Source organism: Pholis gunnellus (assembly GCF_910591455.1).
Source record: "Pholis gunnellus genome assembly, chromosome: 8".
Lineage (NCBI taxonomy): Eukaryota > Metazoa > Chordata > Actinopteri > Perciformes > Pholidae > Pholis > Pholis gunnellus.
The window spans coordinates 27,769,702-27,791,738 of record NC_136534.1 but is presented as its reverse complement, the minus strand read 5'-3'; the positions used below and the strand labels follow the sequence as shown (position 1 = coordinate 27,791,738).

Below are 22,037 nucleotides of genomic sequence, written 5' to 3'. Positions count from 1 at the left end.
CAGAGAGAGGAAGGAAAGAGAGGAGGTCTCACTCTGGTGGTGCTTCTTCTTCTGCTATATTATAATGTATGATATAAGATAGATTTATATCTATTTATATTTATATAAATAGATATAAATCTATATATATATATATATATATATAGATTGATACATATATTTTTTTGTACATATATATATATATATATATATATACAGGACTGTCTCAGAAAATTTGAATATTGTGATAAAGTTCTTTATTTTGTGTAATGCAATTAAAAAAACAAAAATGTCATGCATTCTGGATTCATTACAAATCAACTGAAATATTGCAAGCCTTTTATTCTTTTAATATTGCTGATTATGGCTTACAGCTTAAGAAAACTCAAATATCCTATCTCTAAATATTAGAATATCATGAAAAAGTATACTAGTAGGGTATTCAACTAATCACTTGAATCGTCTAATTAAACGAAACACCTGCAAGGGTTTCCTGAGCCTTGAAAAACACTCAGCTTGGTTCAGTAAACTAAATCACACGTATGGGGATTATCACAATATTCTAATTTTCTGAGACAGTCCTGTATATATAAGTAGATATAAATATACAAATATATATATATACTCGACTGAGTCATCCTGTCAAACACAGACGAGCTTTGCTTTTTGTGGAGAAAGTGGCAGCGCGCCCTCTGTCGGTGGATCGTAGCTACTGCACACTGACGGGTAGAAACCACACAAGTCAACTTCCTGAGTTCATTCTGGTGTTGTGATGGAAATGTGTTTCATTATTTATCCATGTTAACCCTAACCCAAGATCTGGAGGTGAGCGTTAAGAACCCTAACCTCCATGTTGATGAACCTCCATGTTGATGAACCTCCATGTTAATGAACCTCCATGTTAATGAACCTAACCCTGCACAGCGTGAGACCAGCAAAGACTTTCTTTATGAGCACCAATCAGATTCTGCCTGTTTCTGATTGGTGCTACTCTTTTTAGGACGTTTCTCTCAGATTCAAACCTGCAGATGATTTATTAATTTTATAATTAACTAGTTTTTTAGTTCAGTGTGTGTGTGTGTGTGTGTGTGTGCGTGTGTTTACTTATGGGGCTTTGCATCTAAAATATATCATAATTTACACATAATTTATGTATTTTGAATATTTCTCTTCAAGTGAACTAACATGTTATATATTAAACTGTGTTATATGTACATTAATTAAAACAGAAAAGAAAGCTTTAATATTGTAAACTTTGTTTAATTGATTTGACATATAAAACATGTTTTAGTTAAGCTGAATATTTAAAATGTAAAACCTGAAACATTCCCACCGACCTTTTACAAAAATACTTTTGCATTTGTAACAACAAAGAGTATTAACAGAGTATTTGTACACTATAATAAGTAAAACATTTGAGTAAATGCACCGCTGACACTAGGGGGCGATATTTACTTCTGATGAGCGACAATGAATCCAAGCAAAGAAGAAGAAGAAGAAGAAGAAGAAGAAGAAGAAGAAGAAGAAGATTCTGCAAAAGAACCTCAAAAGTGAATATCTAAGTATTATTTCTATATCTAGACTAACTAATAGTATTGATAAAATATGAGCCAGTCGTTTTGTTTTGTTTCTTATTTATTTTCTTTATTTTTTACACTATTAGTACGAGACATCCTGATCCACTCCAGACCAGCTGGTGGCGGTAATGCACCAATGAACTGTTCTCCAACCGCTAATAAACCTCAAAGAAGAAGAGGAGGAGCCAAGCGAAGAGGAGGAGCCAAGGGAAGAGGAGGAGACAAGGGAAGAGGAGGAGACAAGGGAAGAGGAGGAGACAAGGGAAGAGGAGGAGGAAGAGGAAGCCGAACTTGCGCAGGACCCGGGCTGCCAGCTGGACTTTATGAAAGTTGTGTTATTGTGAACCAAAAGAAACCAGCAGCGGACTGAAGTCGTCCTGGAGACTAAAGTATATAAGTACATATATACAAGTACATATATATATACATATATATATATATATATATATATATGTATATGTAGAGCCTGAAGACCCGGAGGAGTCTGAAGAGGAGCCGCAGGTCTGTGATGAAGAGGAGCCACCTGTTAGCACACAGTGAGTGTTTGACAGCAGGACAAGTTCTAAAGGTTCTAAAGTGGAACCTGTTTAACAGTCAGACTGGTTCTACCAGAGGTGTGTGTGTGTGTGTGTGTGTGTGTGTGTGTGTGTGTGTGTGTGTGTGTGTGTGTGTGTGTGTGTGTGTGCCTACCAGGATATCCTCCTCCTGTGTTTAATCACCTGTTGTGTGTTCATGTGTTACTGTAGATGTGTGTGTGTGTGTGTGTGTGTGTGTGTGTGTGTGTGTGTGTGTGTGTGTGTGTGTGTGTGTGTGTGTGTGTGTGTATATTAGTGGTGCAACGGATCACAGACTTCACGGTTCGGATCATTTGTCTGATCAGCAGAGGAAAGAGGAGATAAATATAACGTTGCTTTCTATTTATGAATGAAAGAAGTTCAAGAACACTTGAAGCAAAGAACTTTGGGTCTCACATGAAAACTCAAATATTGAAGATGTCCAATTTGAAACTAAATTAAATAAATAAAACTAGAACATGACGTAGTGCTGGGCGGTACCGGTGTTAATACACACCGTCACACCGGTGCATCGCGGAAACAGCTGCTGTCACTCTACAACAGGCAGCAGGATGTGTTGATGTGTTGATGTGTTGATGTGTTGTTGTGTTGTTGTGTTGTTGACGCTGAGAAGGCAACAGTCAGAGCTGTGTGTGTGTGTGTTGAGACTCTAGTGATGGTTATAACTTTATAACCATTAATAACCCACAACTAACGCTCGTTAACAGAGCAGAACACCACCACACAACAGTCTGTGACACAAACCATTTATAACATTACAGCAGAACTGCATGCTGGGTACAGCTCGCTAGCTAGCCCGCTAGCACAACAGTGTGCTAACAGCTGAGAGGCTCCGTCGCTACAGTAACGCTACATTAAAGAACAGAACAGAGCGATGCAGGAGGAACAAAGACAGACGGAGATGCAGCGATAGAGTCTGTGGAGAGAGAGGAGCTGGGTCTGCTGATTGGAAGAGTCCAGAAGACGATCTATTCAAAGTGTGTCGAGCCGCTGCTGCTGCTGCTGCTGCTGGTAACATGAGCAGCTCACTCATCACCTCAGCAGGAAACATGTTGGAGCACCAAGAGTGTGATGACGGCCGTAAACCGTGAAGCCGAAGGACCTGGTCCCACTACAGACAGTCTAGACTCAGAGCAACGATCACAACACTGGATTCATGGAACGTCTGACCGGGGCGACAATACTTCAGCTAACCTGCCATCCCAACATTATAGGAACACACGAGCACAGCCTGTAGTAATCACAGCCTTCATACACGATGACAGGAACATGTTGATACTCTGTGAGCTCCTGAGAGGAGAGTGAAACACTATAAACATATAAAAACACAGTGAAACCAGCAGAATCTTAAAAAATACCGTGATGCAGATTTCTGTTCATACCGTCCAGCACTACATGAAGAATACTACGTTCTGTTAGGTTTGAGTGCAACATGAGGTCTGATGAACAGAGAGCTGCTTCTCTCTCACAAACGCTTTCTTAAATGCCGCGATGATACCCTGTTGTTGTTGTTGTTGTTGTTGTTGTTGTTGTTGTTGTTGTTGTGCCTTGGCCCTCGTCGTTGACAGACATGGGTTCTGGCGCTTCAAACTGTACGGCCGTTGTCTTTCTTTAAACGCCTACAGACCGTCACGGTTTAGTCCACCACCCTCATCCGTCATGATCAGTTACAGGGAAGACAAGATGATCCAAACCTGCAACTTAACGCCGGAGCTTCTGACGTTCCTCCGCTCGCCATGACGTCACCGTTACATGCTTTTAAGCTGCTCCGTTCACTGAACTCACTCCTGCTTCACATCTGCTCACTGACGCTCTGCTTTGATGTTCAGGGACGTGTTGCTTCAAAAGGAACAGCAGCAGGAACACTTTATTACACACTATGATGATTACACTGTAAACAAAAAGATTTAAAAATGAATCCGCGGTTCACAAGTCTGCCGGACCGTGAGGTGTGATCCGAACCAGTCACAGATCGATCCGTGATCCGCTACACCACGAACACACACACATAGTTTATGGTGGTCTGGTGTGTTCCAGGTCATGGACCCAGAGAGCGGTGACGGTGGTGTAACGGTAGACAGCTGGCAGCTCGATGCTTCTTTCTCCGGCTCCGACCTTGTATTCAGTGGCTCAGGGAATCCGCTGCAGGTTTGGGGGGTCATGGACCCGGACCAGGTGAGTCTCCAGCATCAGTGTCCAGCGGCATCATGGGTAATACGAGGTCACTGAGTCGACCCTCTTGATTCTCTCTCAGACGATGAACGACAGCGAGTCAGAGGACGTCCTTCAGGCCGTCGACCCAAACGAGGTGTTTCCCAGCGGACCGCCTGCAGGGTCCTGGTCTGAGAGCGACAGCGGGGTCTCTGAGGACCCTCTGAGGACCCCCACCGTCTATCAGGTGGTCTATGACATCAGCAGCCTGAAGACTGAACCGGGACAAGAAAACGTTGTCTCCATCGAGCTCGGTGGGTTTAGGTTTCTGGAGTTTAACTGAAAGAAATCAGTCGGTCCGATGTTGTTCTCAACGATCCTCGTCGTGTTGTTCTCAACGATCCTCATTAGGTTGTTCTAAACGATCCTCGTCGGGTTGTTCTCAACGATCCTCATTAGGTTGTTCTCAACGATCCTCTTTAGGTCGTTCTCAACGATCCTCATTAGGTTGTTCTAAACGATCCTCGTCGTGTTGTTCTCAACGATCCTCATTAGGTTGTTCTAAACGATCCTCGTCGTGTTCTCAACGATCCTCGTCGGGTTGTTCTAAACGATCCTCGTCGGGTTGTTCTCAACGATCCTCGTCGTGTTGTTCTCAACGATTCTCGTCGTGTTGTTCTCAACGATCCTCGTCGGGTTGTTCTCAACGATCCTCGTCGTGTTGTTCTCAACGATCCTCGTCGGGTTGTTCTCAACGATCCTCGTCGGGTTGTTCTCAACGATCCTCGTCGTGTTGTTCTCAACGATCCTCCTCGGGTTGTTCTCAACGATCCTCTTTAGGTTGTTCTCAACGATCCTCTTTAGGTTGTTCTCAACGATCCTCTTTAGGTCGTTCTCAACGATCCTCATTAGTTTGTTCTAAACGATCCTCGTCGGGTTGTTCTAAACGATCCTCGTCGGGTTGTTCTCAACGATCCTCGTCGGGTTGTTCTCAACGATCCTCGTCGTGTTCTCAACGATCCTCGTCGAGTTGTTCTCAGCGATCCTCGTCGGGTTGTTCTCAACGATCCTCGTCGGGTTGTTCTCAACGATCCTCGTCGTGTTGTTCTCAACGATCCTCGTCGGGTTGTTCTAAACGATCCTCGTCGTGTTGTTCTCAACGATCCTCATTAGGTTGTTCTAAACGATCCTCGTCGTGTTGTTCTCAACGATCCTCGTCGGGTTGTTCTAAACGATCCTCGTCGGGTTGTTCTCAACGATCCTCGTCGTGTTGTTCTCAACGATTCTCGTCGTGTTGTTCTCAACGATCCTCGTCGGGTTGTTCTAAACGATCCTCGTCGGGTTGTTCTCAACAATCCTTGTCGTGTTGTTCTCAACGATCCTCGTCGTGTTGTTCTCAGCGATCCTCGTCGGGTTGTTCTCAACGATCCTCGTCGTGTTGTTCTCAACGATCCTCGTCGGGTTGTTCTCAACGATCCTCGTCGGGTTGTTCTCAACGATCCTCGTCGTGTTGTTCTCAACGATCCTCCTCGGGTTGTTCTCAACGATCCTCTTTAGGTTGTTCTCAACGATCCTCGTCAGGTTGTTCTCAATGATCCTCTTTAGGTCGTTCTCAACGATCCTCATTAGGTTGTTCTAAACGATCCTCGTCGGGTCGTTCTCAACGATCCTCTTTAGGTTGTTCTCAACGATCCTCTTTAGGTCGTTCTCAACGATCCTCATTAGGTTGTTCTAAACGATCCTCGTCGGGTCGTTCTCAACGATCCTCTTTAGGTTGTTCTCAACGATCCTCTTTAGGTCGTTCTCAACGATCCTCATTAGGTTGTTCTAAACGATCCTCGTCGGGTTGTTCTCAACGATCCTCTTTAGGTTGTTCTCAACAATCCTCTTTAGGTCGTTCTCAACGATCCTCATTAGGTCGTTCTAAACGATCCTCGTCGGGTTGTTCTAAACGATCCTCGTCGGGTTGTTCTCAACGATCCTCGTCGGGTTGTTCTCAACGATCCTCGTCGTGTTGTTCTCAACGATCCTCGTCGTGTTGTTCTCAACGATCCTCGTCGGGTTGTTCTCAACGATCCTCGTCGAGTTGTTCTCAACGATCCTCGTCGTGTTGTTCTCAACGATCCTCGTCGGGTTGTTCTCAACGATCCTCGTCGTGTTGTTCTCAACGATCCTCGTCAGGTTGTTCTCAATGATCCTCATTAGGTTGTTCTAAACGATCCTCGTCGGGTCGTTCTCAACGATCCTCTTTAGGTCGTTCTCAACGATCCTCGTCGTGTCGTTCTCAACGATCCTCGTCGTGTTGTTCTCAACGATCCTCGTCGTGTTGTTCTCAACGATCCTCGTCGTGTTGTTCTCAACGATCCTCGTCGGGTTGTTCTCAACGATCCTCGTCGTGTTGTTCTCAACGATCCTCGTCAGGTTGTTCTCAACGATCCTCTTTAGGTTGTTCTCAACGATCCTCGTCATGTTGTTCTCAACGATCCTCGTCATGTTGTTCTCAACGATCCTCGTCAGGTTGTTCTCAATGATCCTCATTAGGTTGTTCTAAACGATCCTCGTCGGGTCGTTCTCAACGATCCTCTTTAGGTCGTTCTCAACGATCCTCGTCGTGTCGTTCTCAGCGATCCTCGTCGTGTCGTTCTCAGCGATCCTCGTCGTGTCGTTCTCAACGATCCTCGTCGTGTTGTTCTCAACGATCCTCGTCGTGTTGTTCTCAACGATCCTCGTCATGTTGTTCTCAACGATCCTCGTCAGGTTGTTCTCAATGATCCTCATTAGGTTGTTCTAAACGATCCTCGTCGGGTCGTTCTCAACGATCCTCTTTAGGTCGTTCTCAACGATCCTCGTCGTGTCGTTCTCAGCGATCCTCGTCGTGTCGTTCTCAGCGATCCTCGTCGTGTCGTTCTCAACGATCCTCGTCGTGTCGTTCTCAACGATCCTCTTTAGGTCGTTCTCAACGATCCTCATTAGGTCGTTCTAAACGATCCTCGTCGGGTCGTTCTCAACGATCCTCTTTAGGTCGTTCTCAACGATCCTCGTCGTGTCGTTCTCAGCGATCCTCGTCGTGTCGTTCTCAACGATCCTCGTCGTGTCGTTCTCAACGATCCTCGTCGTGTCGTTCTCAACGATCCTCGTCGTGTCGTTCTCAACGATCCTCGTCGTGTCGTTCTCAGCGATCCTCGTCGGGTCGTTCTCAGCGATCCTCGTCGTGTCGTTCTCAGCGATCCTCGTCGTGTCGTTCTCAGCGATCCTCGTCGTGTCGTTCTCAGCGATCCTCGTCGTGTCGTTCTCAGCGATCCTCGTCGTGTCGTTCTCAGCGATCCTCGTCGTGTCGTTCTCAACGATCCTCGTCGTGTCGTTCTCAACGATCCTCGTCGTGTCGTTCTCAACGATCCTCGTCGGGTTGTTCTCAACGATCCTCGTCGGGTTGTTCTCAACGATCCTCGTCGTGTCGTTCTCAACGATCCTCGTCGTGTTGTTCTCAACGATCCTCGTCGGGTTGTTCTCAACGATCCTCGTCGTGTTGTTCTCAACGATCCTCGTCGTGTTGTTCTCAACGATCCTCGTCGTGTTGTTCTCAACGATCCTCGTCGTGTTGTTCTCAACGATCCTCGTCGTGTTGTTCTCAACGATCCTCGTCGTGTTGTTCTCAACGATCCTCGTCGTGTTGTTCTCAACGATCCTCGTCGTGTTGTTCTCAACGATCCTCGTCGGGTTGTTCTCAACGATCCTCGTCGTGTTGTTCTCAACGATCCTCGTCGTGTTGTTCTCAACGATCCTCGTCGTGTTGTTCTCAACGATCCTCGTCGGGTTGTTCTCAACGATCCTCGTCGGGTTGTTCTCAACGATCCTCGTCGGGTTGTTATGTTTGTAGAGAAACTAACAAGGTTTTTATCCAACGTCTTTTTAAGAGCTAATCTGTGATCCCAGTAAATGGAAAAGTTTTACATCGCTAATACTTGTAAACAAAAACATGATTCCATCTATTCGTCACACTATATGAAGATTTTACTTTGGACTTCATTCAGTCTCTTCAGACATTTAATAGACACTAAACAATCAATCAATCAATCGAAAAAATAATCAAGACAATCACCGATGAAAAGAGTTCTTAGTGGAAACTTTAAACTCATTTTATCATGTAGATCAATAAATTCTTCATGAAATCATAGTAACTGTGTCTTTTAAAGGAGATTTAAGTGGCACAAGTACCAGGTAGTACAGGTAGTACAGGTACGGGTAGTACAGGTACAGGTAATACAGGTACATGTAGTACAAGTAGTACAGGTAGTACAGGTAGTACAGGTACAGGTACATATAGTACAGGTACAGGTAGTACAGGTAGTACAGGTACAGGTACATATAGTACAGGTACAGGTAGTACAGGTAGTACAGGTAGTACAGGTAGTACAGGTAATACAGGTACAGGTACAGGTACATGTAGTACAGGTAGTACAGGTAGTATGGTAACAAGCATCACATAGCTGTCTGAGACACTTGTTCAGACACTTCATTCATCTTATAATTAATTCAGTTAATTTGAATTCAGGTGCTGATAAAGTGACAGTGGTGTGATTGACAGGTCAATGCAAACAATAATGTACCTTATTAAATATTATTTTAATATTCATAGCCTGGTGTACTCTGTCAATTAAACCATTTCTCTCCTAATGCTCTTAGTATGGTTAGTATTTTCCCCCCGCTGGGATCACTTGAGGATTATCTTGTGTTATCTAAGTTCCAAACAGGGATGTATTGATGGCAGTAACCGTGATGTCACTTCCTGTCCCGTACAGATGGGTGGAGCTCTCAGGTGTTGTTTTCAGACTCGTGCATCGTGAACCAGCTGCCTGTGGTTTCTGCAGCACGCCTTCAAGACCCTCCGAGTCCAGACGGGGATCTGGTGAGGCTTTGGTTTTAACACCCTGGAGGACTGACTCTTCTTCTAGTGATCAAGCATTTTAGTAGTTGGCCTCAAACTGTAAAACAATCAGCCACTAAAAATAAGATCTTCTCCCTCCAGTGATTCCTTTAATCTCCGTCTTAAGACCCACCTCTTTCCTTTAGCTTCTCAATTATCATGGTAAAGACAAGCTTAGCTTCTATTTGTGATTTATTCAGTTGTTGGATTCAATATTCTATGCTTTTACCAATTTCCTTATAGTGTCTTCTTTATGTCTGTGTTTTTATTTCCTTTCTTTGTAAAGCACTTTAAATAAGCTTGACTTCTTTTGCAGCTGTTCCCAGATCTGCAGCTGACTGAGGAGGAACAGAACCTGCTGACACAGGAAGGAGTTTCTCTTCCCAACAACCTTCCTCTCACCAAGGTCACACTGCTGAAAGACACTTCAGATTCATTCATTCATTATGTACAAATCTGATTGATTCAAATAATAGGTTATAGAGCTGCTTCATAGAGCTGTGATTCAGGTTATAGAGCTGCTTCATAGAGCTCTGATTCAGGTTATAGAGCTGCTTCATAGAGCTGTGATTCAGGTTGTAGAGCTGTGATTCAGGTTATAGAGCTGCTTCATAGAGCTGTGATTCAGGTTGTAGAGCTGCTTCATAGAGCTGTGATTCAGGTTATAGAGCTGCTATATAGAGCTGTGATTCAGGTTATAGAGCTGCTTCATAGAGCTGTGATTCAGGTTATAGAGCTGCTTCATAGAGCTGTGATTCAGGTTATAGAGCTGCTTCATAGAGCTGTGATTCAGGTTATAGAGCTGCTTCATAGAGCTGTGATTCAGGTTATAGAGCTGCTTCATAGAGCTGTGATTCGGGTTATAGAGCTGCTATATAGAGCTGTGATTCGGGTTATAGAGCTGCTTCATAGAGCTGTGATTCGGGTTATAGAGCTGCTATATAGAGCTGTGATTCGGGTTATAGAGCTGCTTCATAGAGCTGTGATTCAGGTTATAGAGCTGCTTCATAGAGCAGCTCTATAACTTTCACAAACCCATGTTCCTTGTATGAGGAAACTTCTTGGCAAGAAACCTGATTTCAGATTTACATTTTCTTGGCGCGACTTCCCACCAACCAATCAGGAAGTCGAAGTGATGACGGGATAATTAGTGGTGAAATTGATGTTGATTTTTGATGAATCTTTATTTTTAGGCTGAGGAAAGAATCCTGAAAAGAGTTCGGAGAAAAATCCGCAACAAGCAGTCGGCTCAGGACAGCCGGAGGAGGAGGAAGGAGTACATCGACGGGCTGGAGAGCAGGTCTCACCTCAGACCATTAATCATCAGCCATCATAGAGAAAATCAATCAAAACCATGAAGATAATCACTGGATCATAACCAGAGAGTGAATACCTTCAAGGTTTCAATCGTTAGAGGGACAAGAAATGAGATTAACGTCACTTTATAGACTAAACAATGTATCAATATATCCATCAGATGAATTAATCATGAAGATGGTCTTTAGTTGCAAATTGATCTCACATCTGTGTGTGTGTGTGTGTGTGTGTGTGTGTGTGTGTGTGTTTTAACAGGGCAGTATCTTGCTCAACACAGAACAAGGAGCTTCAGAGGACAGTGGAGCAGCTGGAAAAACGCAACATGTACGACCTCATTCATGATGGAATATTGACTGTTGACTGATCGATGGATGAATCTGGATCCATAGAAGGAACCGAGGAGTCACATTTATTAAAGGAGTCCGTGTTTATAGACAGTCAGACCCATCCAACGTGTTCACAGCAGCATTCTTCTTCTTTCTGTTGTCTTCTTCTTCTTCTTCTTTCTGATGTCTTCTTCTTCTTCTTCTTCTTTCTGATGTCTTCTTCTTCTTCTTCTTCTTTCTGAAGTCTTCTTCTTCTTCTTCTTTCTGAAGTCTTCTTCTTCTTCTTCTTCTTCTTCTTCTTTCTGATGTCTTCTTCTTCTTCTTCTTTCTGATGTCTTCTTCTTCTTCTTCTTCTTTCTCAAGTCTTCTTCTTCTTCTTTCTGAAGTCTTCTTCTTCTTCTTCTTCTTTCTGAAGTCTTCTTCTTCTTCTTCTTTCTGATGTCTTCTTCTTCTTCTTTCTGAAGTCTTCTTCTTCTTCTTCTTCTTTCTGAAGTCTTCTTCTTCTTCTTCTTCTTCTTTCTGATGTCTTCTTCTTTCTGAAGTCTTCTTCTTCTTCTTCTTTCTGAAGTCTTCTTCTTCTTCTTCTTTCTGAAGTCTTCTTCTTCTTCTTCTTCTTCTTCTTCTTCTTTCTGATGTCTTCTTCTTCTTCTTCTTTCTGATGTCTTCTTCTTCTTCTTCTTCTTTCTCAAGTCTTCTTCTTCTTCTTCTTTCTCAAGTCTTCTTCTTCTTCTTCTTTCTCAAGTCTTCTTCTTCTTCTTCTTCTTTCTGAAGTCTTCTTCTTCTTCTTCTTCTTTCTGATGTCTTCTTCTTCTTCTTCTTCTTTCTGAAGTCTTCTTCTTCTTCTTCTTCTTTCTGAAGTCTTCTTCTTCTTCTTCTTTCTCAAGTCTTCTTCTTCTTCTTCTTTCTCAAGTCTTCTTCTTCTTCTTCTTCTTTCTGAAGTCTTCTTCTTCTTCTTCTTCTTTCTGATGTCTTCTTCTTCTTCTTCTTCTTTCTGAAGTCTTCTTCTTCTTCTTCTTCTTTCTGATGTCTTCTTCTTCTTCTTCTTCTTTCTGAAGTCTTCTTCTTCTTCTTCTTCTTTCTGAAGTCTTCTTCTTCTTCTTCTTTCTGATGTCTTCTTCTTCTTCTTCTTCTTTCTGTTGTCTTCTTCTTCTTCTTCTTTCTGAAGTCTTCTTCTTCTTCTTCTTTCTGAAGTCTTCTTCTTCTTCTTCTTCTTCTTCTTTCTGATGTCTTCTTCTTCTTCTTCTTTCTGATGTCTTCTTCTTCTTCTTCTTTCTGATGTCTTCTTCTTCTTCTTCTTTCTGATGTCTTCTTCTTCTTCTTCTTTCTGAAGTCTTCTTCTTCTTCTTCTTCTTCTTCTTTCTGATGTCTTCTTCTTCTTCTTCTTTCTGAAGTCTTCTTCTTCTTCTTCTTCTTCTTCTTTCTGAAGTCTTCTTCTTCTTCTTCTTTCTGAAGTCTTCTTCTTCTTCTTCTTCTTCTTTCTGAAGTCTTCTTCTTCTTCTTCTTCTTTCTGAAGTCTTCTTCTTCTTCTTCTTCTTTCTGAAGTCTTCTTCTTCTTCTTTCTGTTGTCTTCTTCTTCTTCTTCTTTCTGAAGTCTTCTTCTTCTTCTTCTTCTTCTTTCTGAAGTCTTCTTCTTCTTCTTCTTCTTTCTGATGTCTTCTTCTTCTTCTTCTTTCTGATGTCTTCTTCTTTCTGAAGTCTTCTTCTTCTTCTTCTTCTTTCTGAAGTCTTCTTCTTCTTCTTCTTCTTCTTTCTGAAGTCTTCTTCTTCTTCTTCTTCTTCTTTCTGATGTCTTCTTCTTCTTCTTCTTTCTGAAGTCTTCTTCTTCTTCTTCTTTCTGAAGTCTTCTTCTTCTTCTTCTTCTTTCTGAAGTCTTCTTCTTCTTCTTCTTCTTCTTTCTGATGTCTTCTTCTTCTTCTTCTTCTTTCTGAAGTCTTCTTCTTCTTCTTCTTCTTTCTGAAGTCTTCTTCTTCTTCTTCTTCTTCTTTCTGATGTCTTCTTCTTCTTCTTCTTTCTGTTGTCTTCTTCTTCTTCTTCTTCTTTCTGAAGTCTTCTTCTTCTTCTTCTTCTTTCTGAAGTCTTCTTCTTCTTCTTCTTCTTTCTGAAGTCTTCTTCTTCTTCTTCTTCTTCTTCTTTCTGATGTCTTCTTCTTCTTCTTCTTCTTTCTGTTGTCTTCTTCTTCTTTCTTTCTTTCTGTTTTGTTTTTCTTTTTCTTGTTGACCTCGCTGACGTCATTTTAAATCTCATGTTTTCTACAATGATGATGAGTTTAACATTGATCAGCACTAATCTCTCTGCACGTTCATGTCGGAGTGATGCTGATAGTTTGGATCTTATGACTATTTACGTTTTACAAATTTCCAGATTGTATTGAGCTGTGAACCCTGATCATCTCATTTAGTTCTTGAAGATTAGTTGAGTTAAATTCAGATTTTAGATTTGTGGTATTTATCTGTTCGGGGTCATTTGTGGTGTAAAAGCAAAGAGGAAAAACTAAAGGAAGTCAAGTTAGTTTCACTCTGAAAAAGACGTTTCCTGTTTGATTTGACATTTGTGAGGTCAGATTACTGTTTATTATTGAGATTGCTGTGTTTATTACTCAGATTCCTGCTAAAATTAATGAGATGATTAAAGTGTGTTCTTTCTGTTCAGGTCTCTGCTGACTCAGCTGGGACGGCTTCAGTCTCTGATCAAACAGACTGTCAGTAAAGGAGCTCAGACCAGCACCTGCTTACTGGTGTGTGTGTGTGTGTGTGTGTGTGTGTGTGTGTGTGTGTGTGTGTGTGTGTGTGTGTGTGTGTGTGTGTGTGTGTGTGTGTGTGTGTGTGTGTGTGTGTGTGTGTGTGTGTGTGTGTGTGTGTGCAGAAGTGTCGTGACAGAATGAAACCAGGAAAACCAAACCGGATCTCAGATTCACGTCTAAAAGGAGATTTTCAGGAAGAATAAAAAGTGAATCAATAACGTCTGGTTTGAGCTGTAAATAATATTTCATGTTGTAAAGAGATGAGTGTGTGTGTGTCCTCAGCTGGTCCTGGTCTCTCTGGGTCTGATCATCTTACCGAGTTTCAGTCCGTTCAGCAGGAACTCGTCTCCAGACGATGACTACAGACCCTCAGGAGGTCAGTGACCTTCTGTTCAGGTCGTATTTACTCCAGACGATCTCAGACTATCTCAATAAAAGAGAAATAGAGTCTCTTAGACTTTACATGAGAGGATTTGATTAACTCTCAATCAAGACATTTCAGAAAGAAGTTCAACTGAAAAACATTCTGATCAAATAAGGAAGTAAAACTGTTTTTATTCATTGAATTAGTTTTTTTCTCTCCTCACTGCAATTTAATCTAATTAACTGTTTGTTTAAAAAATACAGGAAAATATTATTATAAGAAATCATTATTCAGCTTTTCACATGTTTATCATTTAATAATAATAATTCAGTTGATTTATATTGCACGTATCAAAATCAGAGATCAACGTACCTGTTTCTTTGACCAGCTGATGTCTTCTCTTGTTATTGGTGATCGTAGTTCTGCAGAATGGACTCAGTCATGCAGATGTAAAGTCAAATCCACTTCCATCTTTCCAGTTATTTCCAGAAACATCCTTACAGATCCGTCCGTCTCCCAGCCGACAGCAGACGATGTTCCGGCTGTGCGGTCCGGCTCCTCGTCACCGCCCTTTGAACTCGGCCGATCGGGATCTCCAGAGGCCGTCGCCGTCCTCCAAGAGCCAATAGAACCCCCTGAAGGTCCCGGCTCGGCTCTGGGCTCCGGACCGGGTGAGCCGCTGGTTCTGGGTCTGAGGTCGGCGGGGGGGAAAGGAAGTGATGTCACCAAACCTGCACATGCTGACGAGATGTAGATGGATGTTTCCACGACAACAAAGGACGTTCGATGTCGAGCTCAAAGTCAAAGGCAGCAACGGACACTCGTCTGGAATGAATTCATCGATTGGTGGTTCACCGTTTATTCTACTTTTAGCTGCGATGAATAGTTGGATATTTTGACAACATTAGCTTCTTTGTTCAGTTAGTTGAGAAATTAAAAACCGCCGCGAGCAAGAAGCTGAAGCCAGCTGATCGGCACCGAGACTAGAAACCGGTAAGAAGCTCCTCCCACTGAAGCTGCTGACGCGTTAACGTGACCAGCGGTCATCAGAGGGTCAGCCTTTGTGCTAAGCTATGCTAACTGTTCAGAAATACCTCTGATGGAACTGTAACTTCACCCTTTAACCCTTTAACCAGTTCATTTTAGACTTTATACTCAAACTACTAAAGAAAATTCTTGTTTTTTTCAGGCGGGCTTTTATTTGCTAACTTTGCTCTTCTTTTAATTACATTAAATATCTGTGTAATTACATTAAATATCTGTGTAATTACATTATATATCTGTGTAATTACATTAAATGTCTGTGTAATTACATTAAATATCTGTGTAATTACATTAAATATCTGTGTAATTACATTATATATCTGTGTAATTACATTATATATCTGTGTAATTACATTAAATATCTGTGTAATTACATTAAATGTCTGTGTAATTACATTAAATGTCTGTGTAATTACATTAAATGTCTGTGTAATTACATTAAATATCTGTGTAATTACATTAATGTCTGTGTAATTACATTAAATATCTGTGTAATTACATTAATGTCTGTGTAATTACATTAAATATCTGTGTAATTACATTAAATGTCTGTGTAATTACATTAAATGTCTGTGTAATTAAATGTCTGTGTAATTACATTAAATATCTGTGTAATTACATTAATGTCTGTGTAATTACATTAAATATCTGTGTAATTACATTAAATGTCTGTGTAATTACATTAAATATCTGTGTAATTAAATATCTGTGTAATGAAAGGAAAGTGTCTGAATCTCGGGGTGAGTTGGTGTCGGGTATGGATCTAACGTGTTGATTACGTGTGTTTGTAGAAACTTCAGATCTATTTTATAAATGTTAAAAGTGATATCTGCACTGCTGTTGTCATGGTAACAAAGTGCACAATGCCTCTTTTGTTATTCTGACATTTTGTTTTCTATTAAATTGCTTCAACTGTAAATGGTGACGACTGATTCTGTTCCACTGATGCAGCGATGCGTCATGTCACTCAGTAAAGGATCCAGACCATAATAATCATGAGTTCAGTACTGTAGTGAAGATGCAGCACTGACATCACACGAGGCACACAAACCTTTTTAAGTCATTTTGTGATCAGACACATATTATGTTCCACTTTTAGATTTCAAGATGTTTGAAATAAGTGACATCAAGTTGTTTGTGTTTATTAATAGTTATTAAATTAATAGTTGAACTTTATTTTCCACATCAGAACAAACAGAAACACAACCAGCCCATGAAGGGTTAATCACTGCAGTTAAAAACACAAACCAGAGGAAGACCGTGTGTCGTCTAAACCTTCATGATCTTCTGATGTCAGGGACATTAAAATGTTGAATAAAGGTTTGAACGTGTGACCTCCACTGGTCCATCTGTGGAGCTCAAGGTCGAACCATGAGATGAATCTTTCTACTGTTTGACTAACTGACCAGCAGAGGGACGACATTTACAAAACGCTGTTATTACTCAACATTTAGTCCATAAATATATATATATATATACTAGCTACATTATGGTCTGCATAGGCACCAGAGCCAGATTCTCTTGGCTGCAGTTCATTCATATCTGGGGTTCGGTTCTGTGGAAACCCTCAGTGTGGAGTGAAGGTGTGTGTTTATGTTCATCTTCATCACAGAGAGAAGCTGCTCACACAGGTGTGTGCTTCCCAGCATGCAGAGCATCAGAGCAGCGGGTACAGTAGGAGTGAAGGCATCGCTTCAGGATGAAGCTTGTAAACTGTGCAGCGCCCACAGAGTCACACTTTGCCTTGAGTGTCATCACACTGGAGGTCTATCAGCTCCATGTGGATGTGCACAGGAGCTCTTTCCACTTCACCTGCAAACGGATCGCTGAGCAGTTCAGATTTACATTTCTGAGCTGCAAAGTCAGCAAATCGCCGAGTGAACTCTGAGCCGAGTGCTCCAGTTATCAGCAACATGTCGTGAACACAGCGGAGGAGACTTTCACTGCGTCACATGTCTGTGACGTCACGTCCCTGAAGCTGGAGGTTCAGCAGTGAGATGCTTCCTTATGTTGCACATAAAGCAGCTCACATCACCACGTGTGGTCCCGGAGCTCTGTGGTGTTCAGTTCTGATGAACATGATGTTCTGTTGGGCCGGATACATGCTGACGACATAACGACCAGATCTCATGTGTTGGTCCTCACGAGGCTTCTTCTGGGTTCTGTGGTCCAGGACCTAAGAAATAAAATTAATTATTATTTTTTTTATTCTTTCGAAAAAAGTCTCCTTAACTTCATCACGTTAACCATTTTACACACTGCAGACACCGTTATAAACTATTCTAACTAACTAAGAAGATTCGCCACAATATCATGCATTTGACGCCACAGGCAGCGAGACAACAACTCAGAGAACGCTTCGTAAATTGTTGAGGCTGAAGTTTCTCAAACAGAGGAGAAGCAGCCCCCCCCCCCCCCCCCCCCCCTGCTCCCTTTGTTCCATCAGCCAGCAGGGCCAGAATCAAATGGTTCAGGTTAAAATCAAAAGCATTTAATATTCTTAACAGAAGCCAAAACAAATGCAAACTGAATTACACTATCGACAGTAAAACAAACATATTCCATGAAATATGAGGCCCCGTCCACACCACAGGACAGAATGGTGTGTCTGTCCCATGAAGCGGAGGAGGTCTGAGGATCCTTTGTTCCTGCTGAGTCTCTCTAAAGTATCATGTTTCACATTTCTCAGCCAATCGATCAGCTCAGTGATTCCAATAAGCCCCTCCTGGCCGATGACCCATTGTTCTGTTCTTCTCACCTACAGTAGGTCAGCCAGCTTCATTCCAACCCCCGCTGGCAGACACCTCCTTACATTCTTGGGGCCAGTTCCTTTGTTTGATTGGCCGAACCCCCGCTTCCAGTACAGTCCTCACACCTTCCTCTTACAGCATGAAATGACCTCTGATGATGAAATGACTTCTTGGTCTAAACTCTTACAAGTAAACACACTAACATATAATATCCAGCACTAGGAATGCTCTAAAACTTAAATCCCTTACAAAACCGCGGCCATAGCGTCTCCCTTAGCATAGCACACAGCTAACAGCATTAGCTCTTCACACAGAGTTCACCGGTATCGTCCAGATTTCTCTCCGTCAAAGCGTTCAGGAGTTACAGCCAACAAGCCACAGAGAGCACAACTCCCACACTGACAAATATTAGAACTGTATCATACCTTGAGTCGGTTTTGAGGGCCAAAACGGTGAAATCCGCAATTATTCCTTATTAGACATGTGTCCGTCTGCTAACGGAGTACGTCTGGAACTTAAAATGGAGTTTCTCCGTTCATCTGAGCCAACATGGTGGTCAGAATGCCGGCGGCGAATCATACAGGGAGCTTGGGGCTTGGGGGCTGACCGCTGCACGGTTTTGGAGTTTTATTGGCTGAAAATTCTGTCAATCACTTCATGAAACACACGAGTGTGTTCGTTTTGAGCACCCGGTTGTAACGAGTGGTCACATGACAAGATCCGCCCGGCAGAGCCTGAGCAAGGGCTCCAGACAAACAGACAGACATCCAGGAGAGATATGAGAGGTCACAATGGGTCAAAATGGGTCAGAATGGGTCAAACAGCTCCGTTAGGATAGATTGTACAATATGAGTGATAAACAAAGTGAAATATAGTGAAATATTTAATTATTGACACCAAATCTTTTTGTGAGGCAGCTGCACCCTTTGTGCTATGAGTTGGGAATGTTTTTAGGCTAGCCAGGGCCTCATTTAATACATTACAGTGCTTTTTCTTCAGACGAACCTGGGAATTTCCCCTGTTTGCTGTGTTCAGTCTTCAGCGACTACTAACCAGTAACATATACACAATATTTACTCATCTCATCAAATCTCACAATCCCTTGTGTTATTCAAGCATCAACACTTTTAAAATAGACCTTGTAGTTACGGAATTGTAGTCTCTTTAGTAAGGGTTACAATTTACGAGAAGAGGCCGTCACAGCACACTGGTGTTCCACTAATCACTGGTCTAAAGAGTGAATTAGAAGAAGAAAAGAGGGGGATGCACCCAAAGTACCCCTCAGTCTGGAGATGTATAGCCCTGGACCCCCTAACAGAGTCAGAGTGGACGACAAAAAACAACGACTGCTTTGCAGAACTAGGAATAATGGTTAATCGAGTGAGAAAGGATCCCCCGACCCTCCAGGCAACTACAGGAACTCACAACATGTGACACACAGACACCTCAAAACAGATGTTCTAACCAGGACGTCCTTACCATGACACAACTACCCCGAGCGTTAGCGTTAGCCTTAGCCTTAACCCTAACCCATGACACAACTACCCCGAGCGTTAGCGTTAGCCTTAACCTTAACCCATGACACAACTACCCCGAGCGTTAGCGTTAGCCTTAACCTTAACCTTAACCCATGACACAACTACCCCGAGCATTAGCGTTAGCCTTAACCTTAACCTTAACCCATGACACAACTACCCCGAGCATTAGCGTTAGCCTTAAGCTTAACCCATGACACAACTACCCCGAGCGTTAGCGTTAGCCTTAGCCTTAACCTTAACCTTAACCCATGACACAACTACCCCGAGCGTTAGCCTTAACCTTAACCTTAACCCATGACACAACTACCCCGAGCGTTAGCGTTAGCCTTAACCTTAACCTTAACCCATGACACAACTACCCCGAGTGTTAGCGTTAGCCTTAACCTTAACCTTAACCCATGACACAACTACCCCGAGCGTTAGCGTTAGCCTTAGCCTTAACCTTAACCCATGACACAACTACCCCGAGCGTTAGCGTTAGCCTTAGCCTTAACCTTAACCCATGACACAACTACCCCGAGCGTTAGCGTTAGCCTTAGCCTTAACCTTAACCTTAACCCATGACACAACTACCCCGAGCGTTAGCGTTAGCCTTAGCCTTAACCCTAACCTTAACCCATGACACAACTACCCCGAGCGTTAGCGTTAGCCTTAGCCTTAACCTTAACCCATGACACAACTACCCCGAGCGTTAGCGTTAGCCTTAGCCTTAACCCTAACCCATGACACAACTACCCCGAGTGTTAGCGTTAGCCTTAGCCTTAACCTTAACCCATGACACAACTACCCCGAGCGTTAGCGTTAGCCTTAGCCTTAACCTTAACCCATGACACAACTACCCCGAGCGTTAGCGTTAGCCTTAGCCTTAACCTTAACCCATGACACAACTACCCCGAGCGTTAGCGTTAGCCTTAGCCTTAACCCTAACCCATGACACAACTACCCCGAGCGTTAGCGTTAGCGTTAGCCTTAGCCTTAACCTTAACCTTAACCTTAACCCTAACCAGCCTCATTTAAAACCTAACGATAAATGATCTCAGGTATTTCAGCATCTCTGTCTGCTGTGGTGTGATGCTGATTCCACCACCTCAGCCTCTTCACAGGGAAGGCTGGAACCTAACGAGGCCGAAGGGAGGAGACCAGATAACGTGCAGATACTCTGTTGTTTGTGTGTTCATTGTTGTTAGACCTCCGAACCATCTGAAAGAGCTCTCTCCATTCAGCTGGATTATTATTAGTGTCTATTCATTAAACATGTTTTTATATTTTAAGAGGTTTCTCATCTCGATTATTTCTCACCGGGAGGTTCAAAAGATTATTTTCCTCCACAATATGCACACATGTTAACAAACTATCACAATTGTTATAATCCCATTGAAAGTATTCAAATGGACCTGTAGTTATGAGAGAAGCCCCTTTGAGTGTGGGTAGGACATTTAATAGGCTTAGAGGTTAAAGGGTTAACTGAATGATACGCCATCAGAGCACAGAACAGGAGACAAAGGCAGAATACTTCTGACGTCTGTACAACAGGAGAAAGATGATGAGAACACGCAGTGAGGTGATGTTATTGTACGTGGAGAATGTTCAGTACTACGCGTCACACGATACTGACCTTTCATGAGCAGCGGATCCCTCAGTGAAACAGAGATATTACACATTATTAACACAACTATAACAGAGGTTAACCTTCTGATACTAACGAAGGGGACTCCTGTGTCTTCTACAGGATCAGAGGAGGATGGGGGTCATGAAACCTACTCAGGGTCCTGAGAACCCACAGACCCCTCAGAATGAATAAGAACACATCTAAATGCAAATGACTTCGGACTCTAATAAAACTTATGGTGCTAATACGTATATTGGTCATAGCCTCTGTCACTTGGGCCTCTTTGTGTCAAAGGTCTGTGTCCAAAACCAGCGTATGAACACGGGAAGAGTTCACGCTGACCCACCACCGGATGCATGCAAACCACAAGCATGTCAGCTGCTTGCCACAGAGCGTTATGGGTAAGAAACTTCCTTATAATGTTGTTGCATCAACTAGACACTTCTGATTTAAACCTGACTGAACCAGCCTGCTGGTTCCAGCTGGATCGGCTTTGGGCCTCTGGCTCCTGCAGGATCCTCCTCAGTCGATCTCTTGTTGACCTCTTCCAGTTGGCAATGGGTGACCTTGCTGCAGATATGACCTTGCTGCAGATATGACCTTGCTGCAGATATGACCTTGCTGCAGATATGACCTTGCTGCAGATATGGGCCGCAGTAACTCCAGGGAACAGAACAAATCATGCGTCTCTCACACCTTCGACTATGGAAAAGGAAAATAGAGCTAATGCTAAAATAAACAGACTCCTGTGCCAAGTTGCCAAGATGGAAGGAATTGAAGAAGAAAACAATGTTGAGCTTCGACAGAAGGAGCGGACTCGTCTTCAGGACTAGTGACCATCGTAGGACTCATCCTTTATGTCTTCAGGACAATAAGGAACCGTGCCGTGAACTTTGTAAAAAACGTATCATGTCTGTTTTAGCATCTTGAAAACTACACCTGTGAAGACGTAGTATCTGGAGTACAGTGGTATGTTTGCTGTACTGAGAGACATAAATAATAATCTAATGAGAACATATGTAGTAGAAAAGTACAAAGTACACATCCATCGATAGACGTCTGTGATCAATACATCTACTGTACTACATCTCAGAGGTACATATTGTACTTTATACTGTACTACATCTCAGAGGTAACTATTGT

The 22,037-nt window shown here is 42.6% G+C and overlaps 1 protein-coding gene across 1 annotated transcript; it reads left to right on the top strand.

Annotated features, from left to right (window-relative positions):
• The first annotated feature begins 1,822 nt into the window (after positions 1–1,822).
• Positions 1,823–15,910, top strand: creb3l4 (cAMP responsive element binding protein 3-like 4). Its single transcript, XM_079165582.1, has 10 exons — positions 1,823–2,092; positions 4,169–4,306; positions 4,386–4,596; positions 9,082–9,188; positions 9,523–9,612; positions 10,400–10,506; positions 10,779–10,847; positions 13,499–13,583; positions 13,872–13,965; positions 14,433–15,910. Exons 2-10 carry the CDS (start codon positions 4,172–4,174, stop codon positions 14,705–14,707), a joined length of 1,173 nt encoding a protein of 390 aa, XP_079021708.1. The 5' UTR covers positions 1,823–2,092; positions 4,169–4,171; the 3' UTR covers positions 14,708–15,910.
• Positions 15,911–22,037: the final 6,127 nt, after the last annotated feature.

Bases quoted from the DNA above. Each gene is read 5' to 3' on its own strand.
- creb3l4 (XM_079165582.1), top strand. From the start codon at position 4,172: ATGGACCCAGAGAGCGGTGACGGTGGTGTAACGGTAGACAGCTGGCAG. The intron at 10,848-13,498 runs GTACGACCTCAT...CTTTCTGTTCAG, and splicing joins CAGCTGGAAAAACGCAACAT to GTCTCTGCTGACTCAGCTGG. The intron at 13,584-13,871 runs GTGTGTGTGTGT...GTGTGTCCTCAG, and splicing joins AGACCAGCACCTGCTTACTG to CTGGTCCTGGTCTCTCTGGG.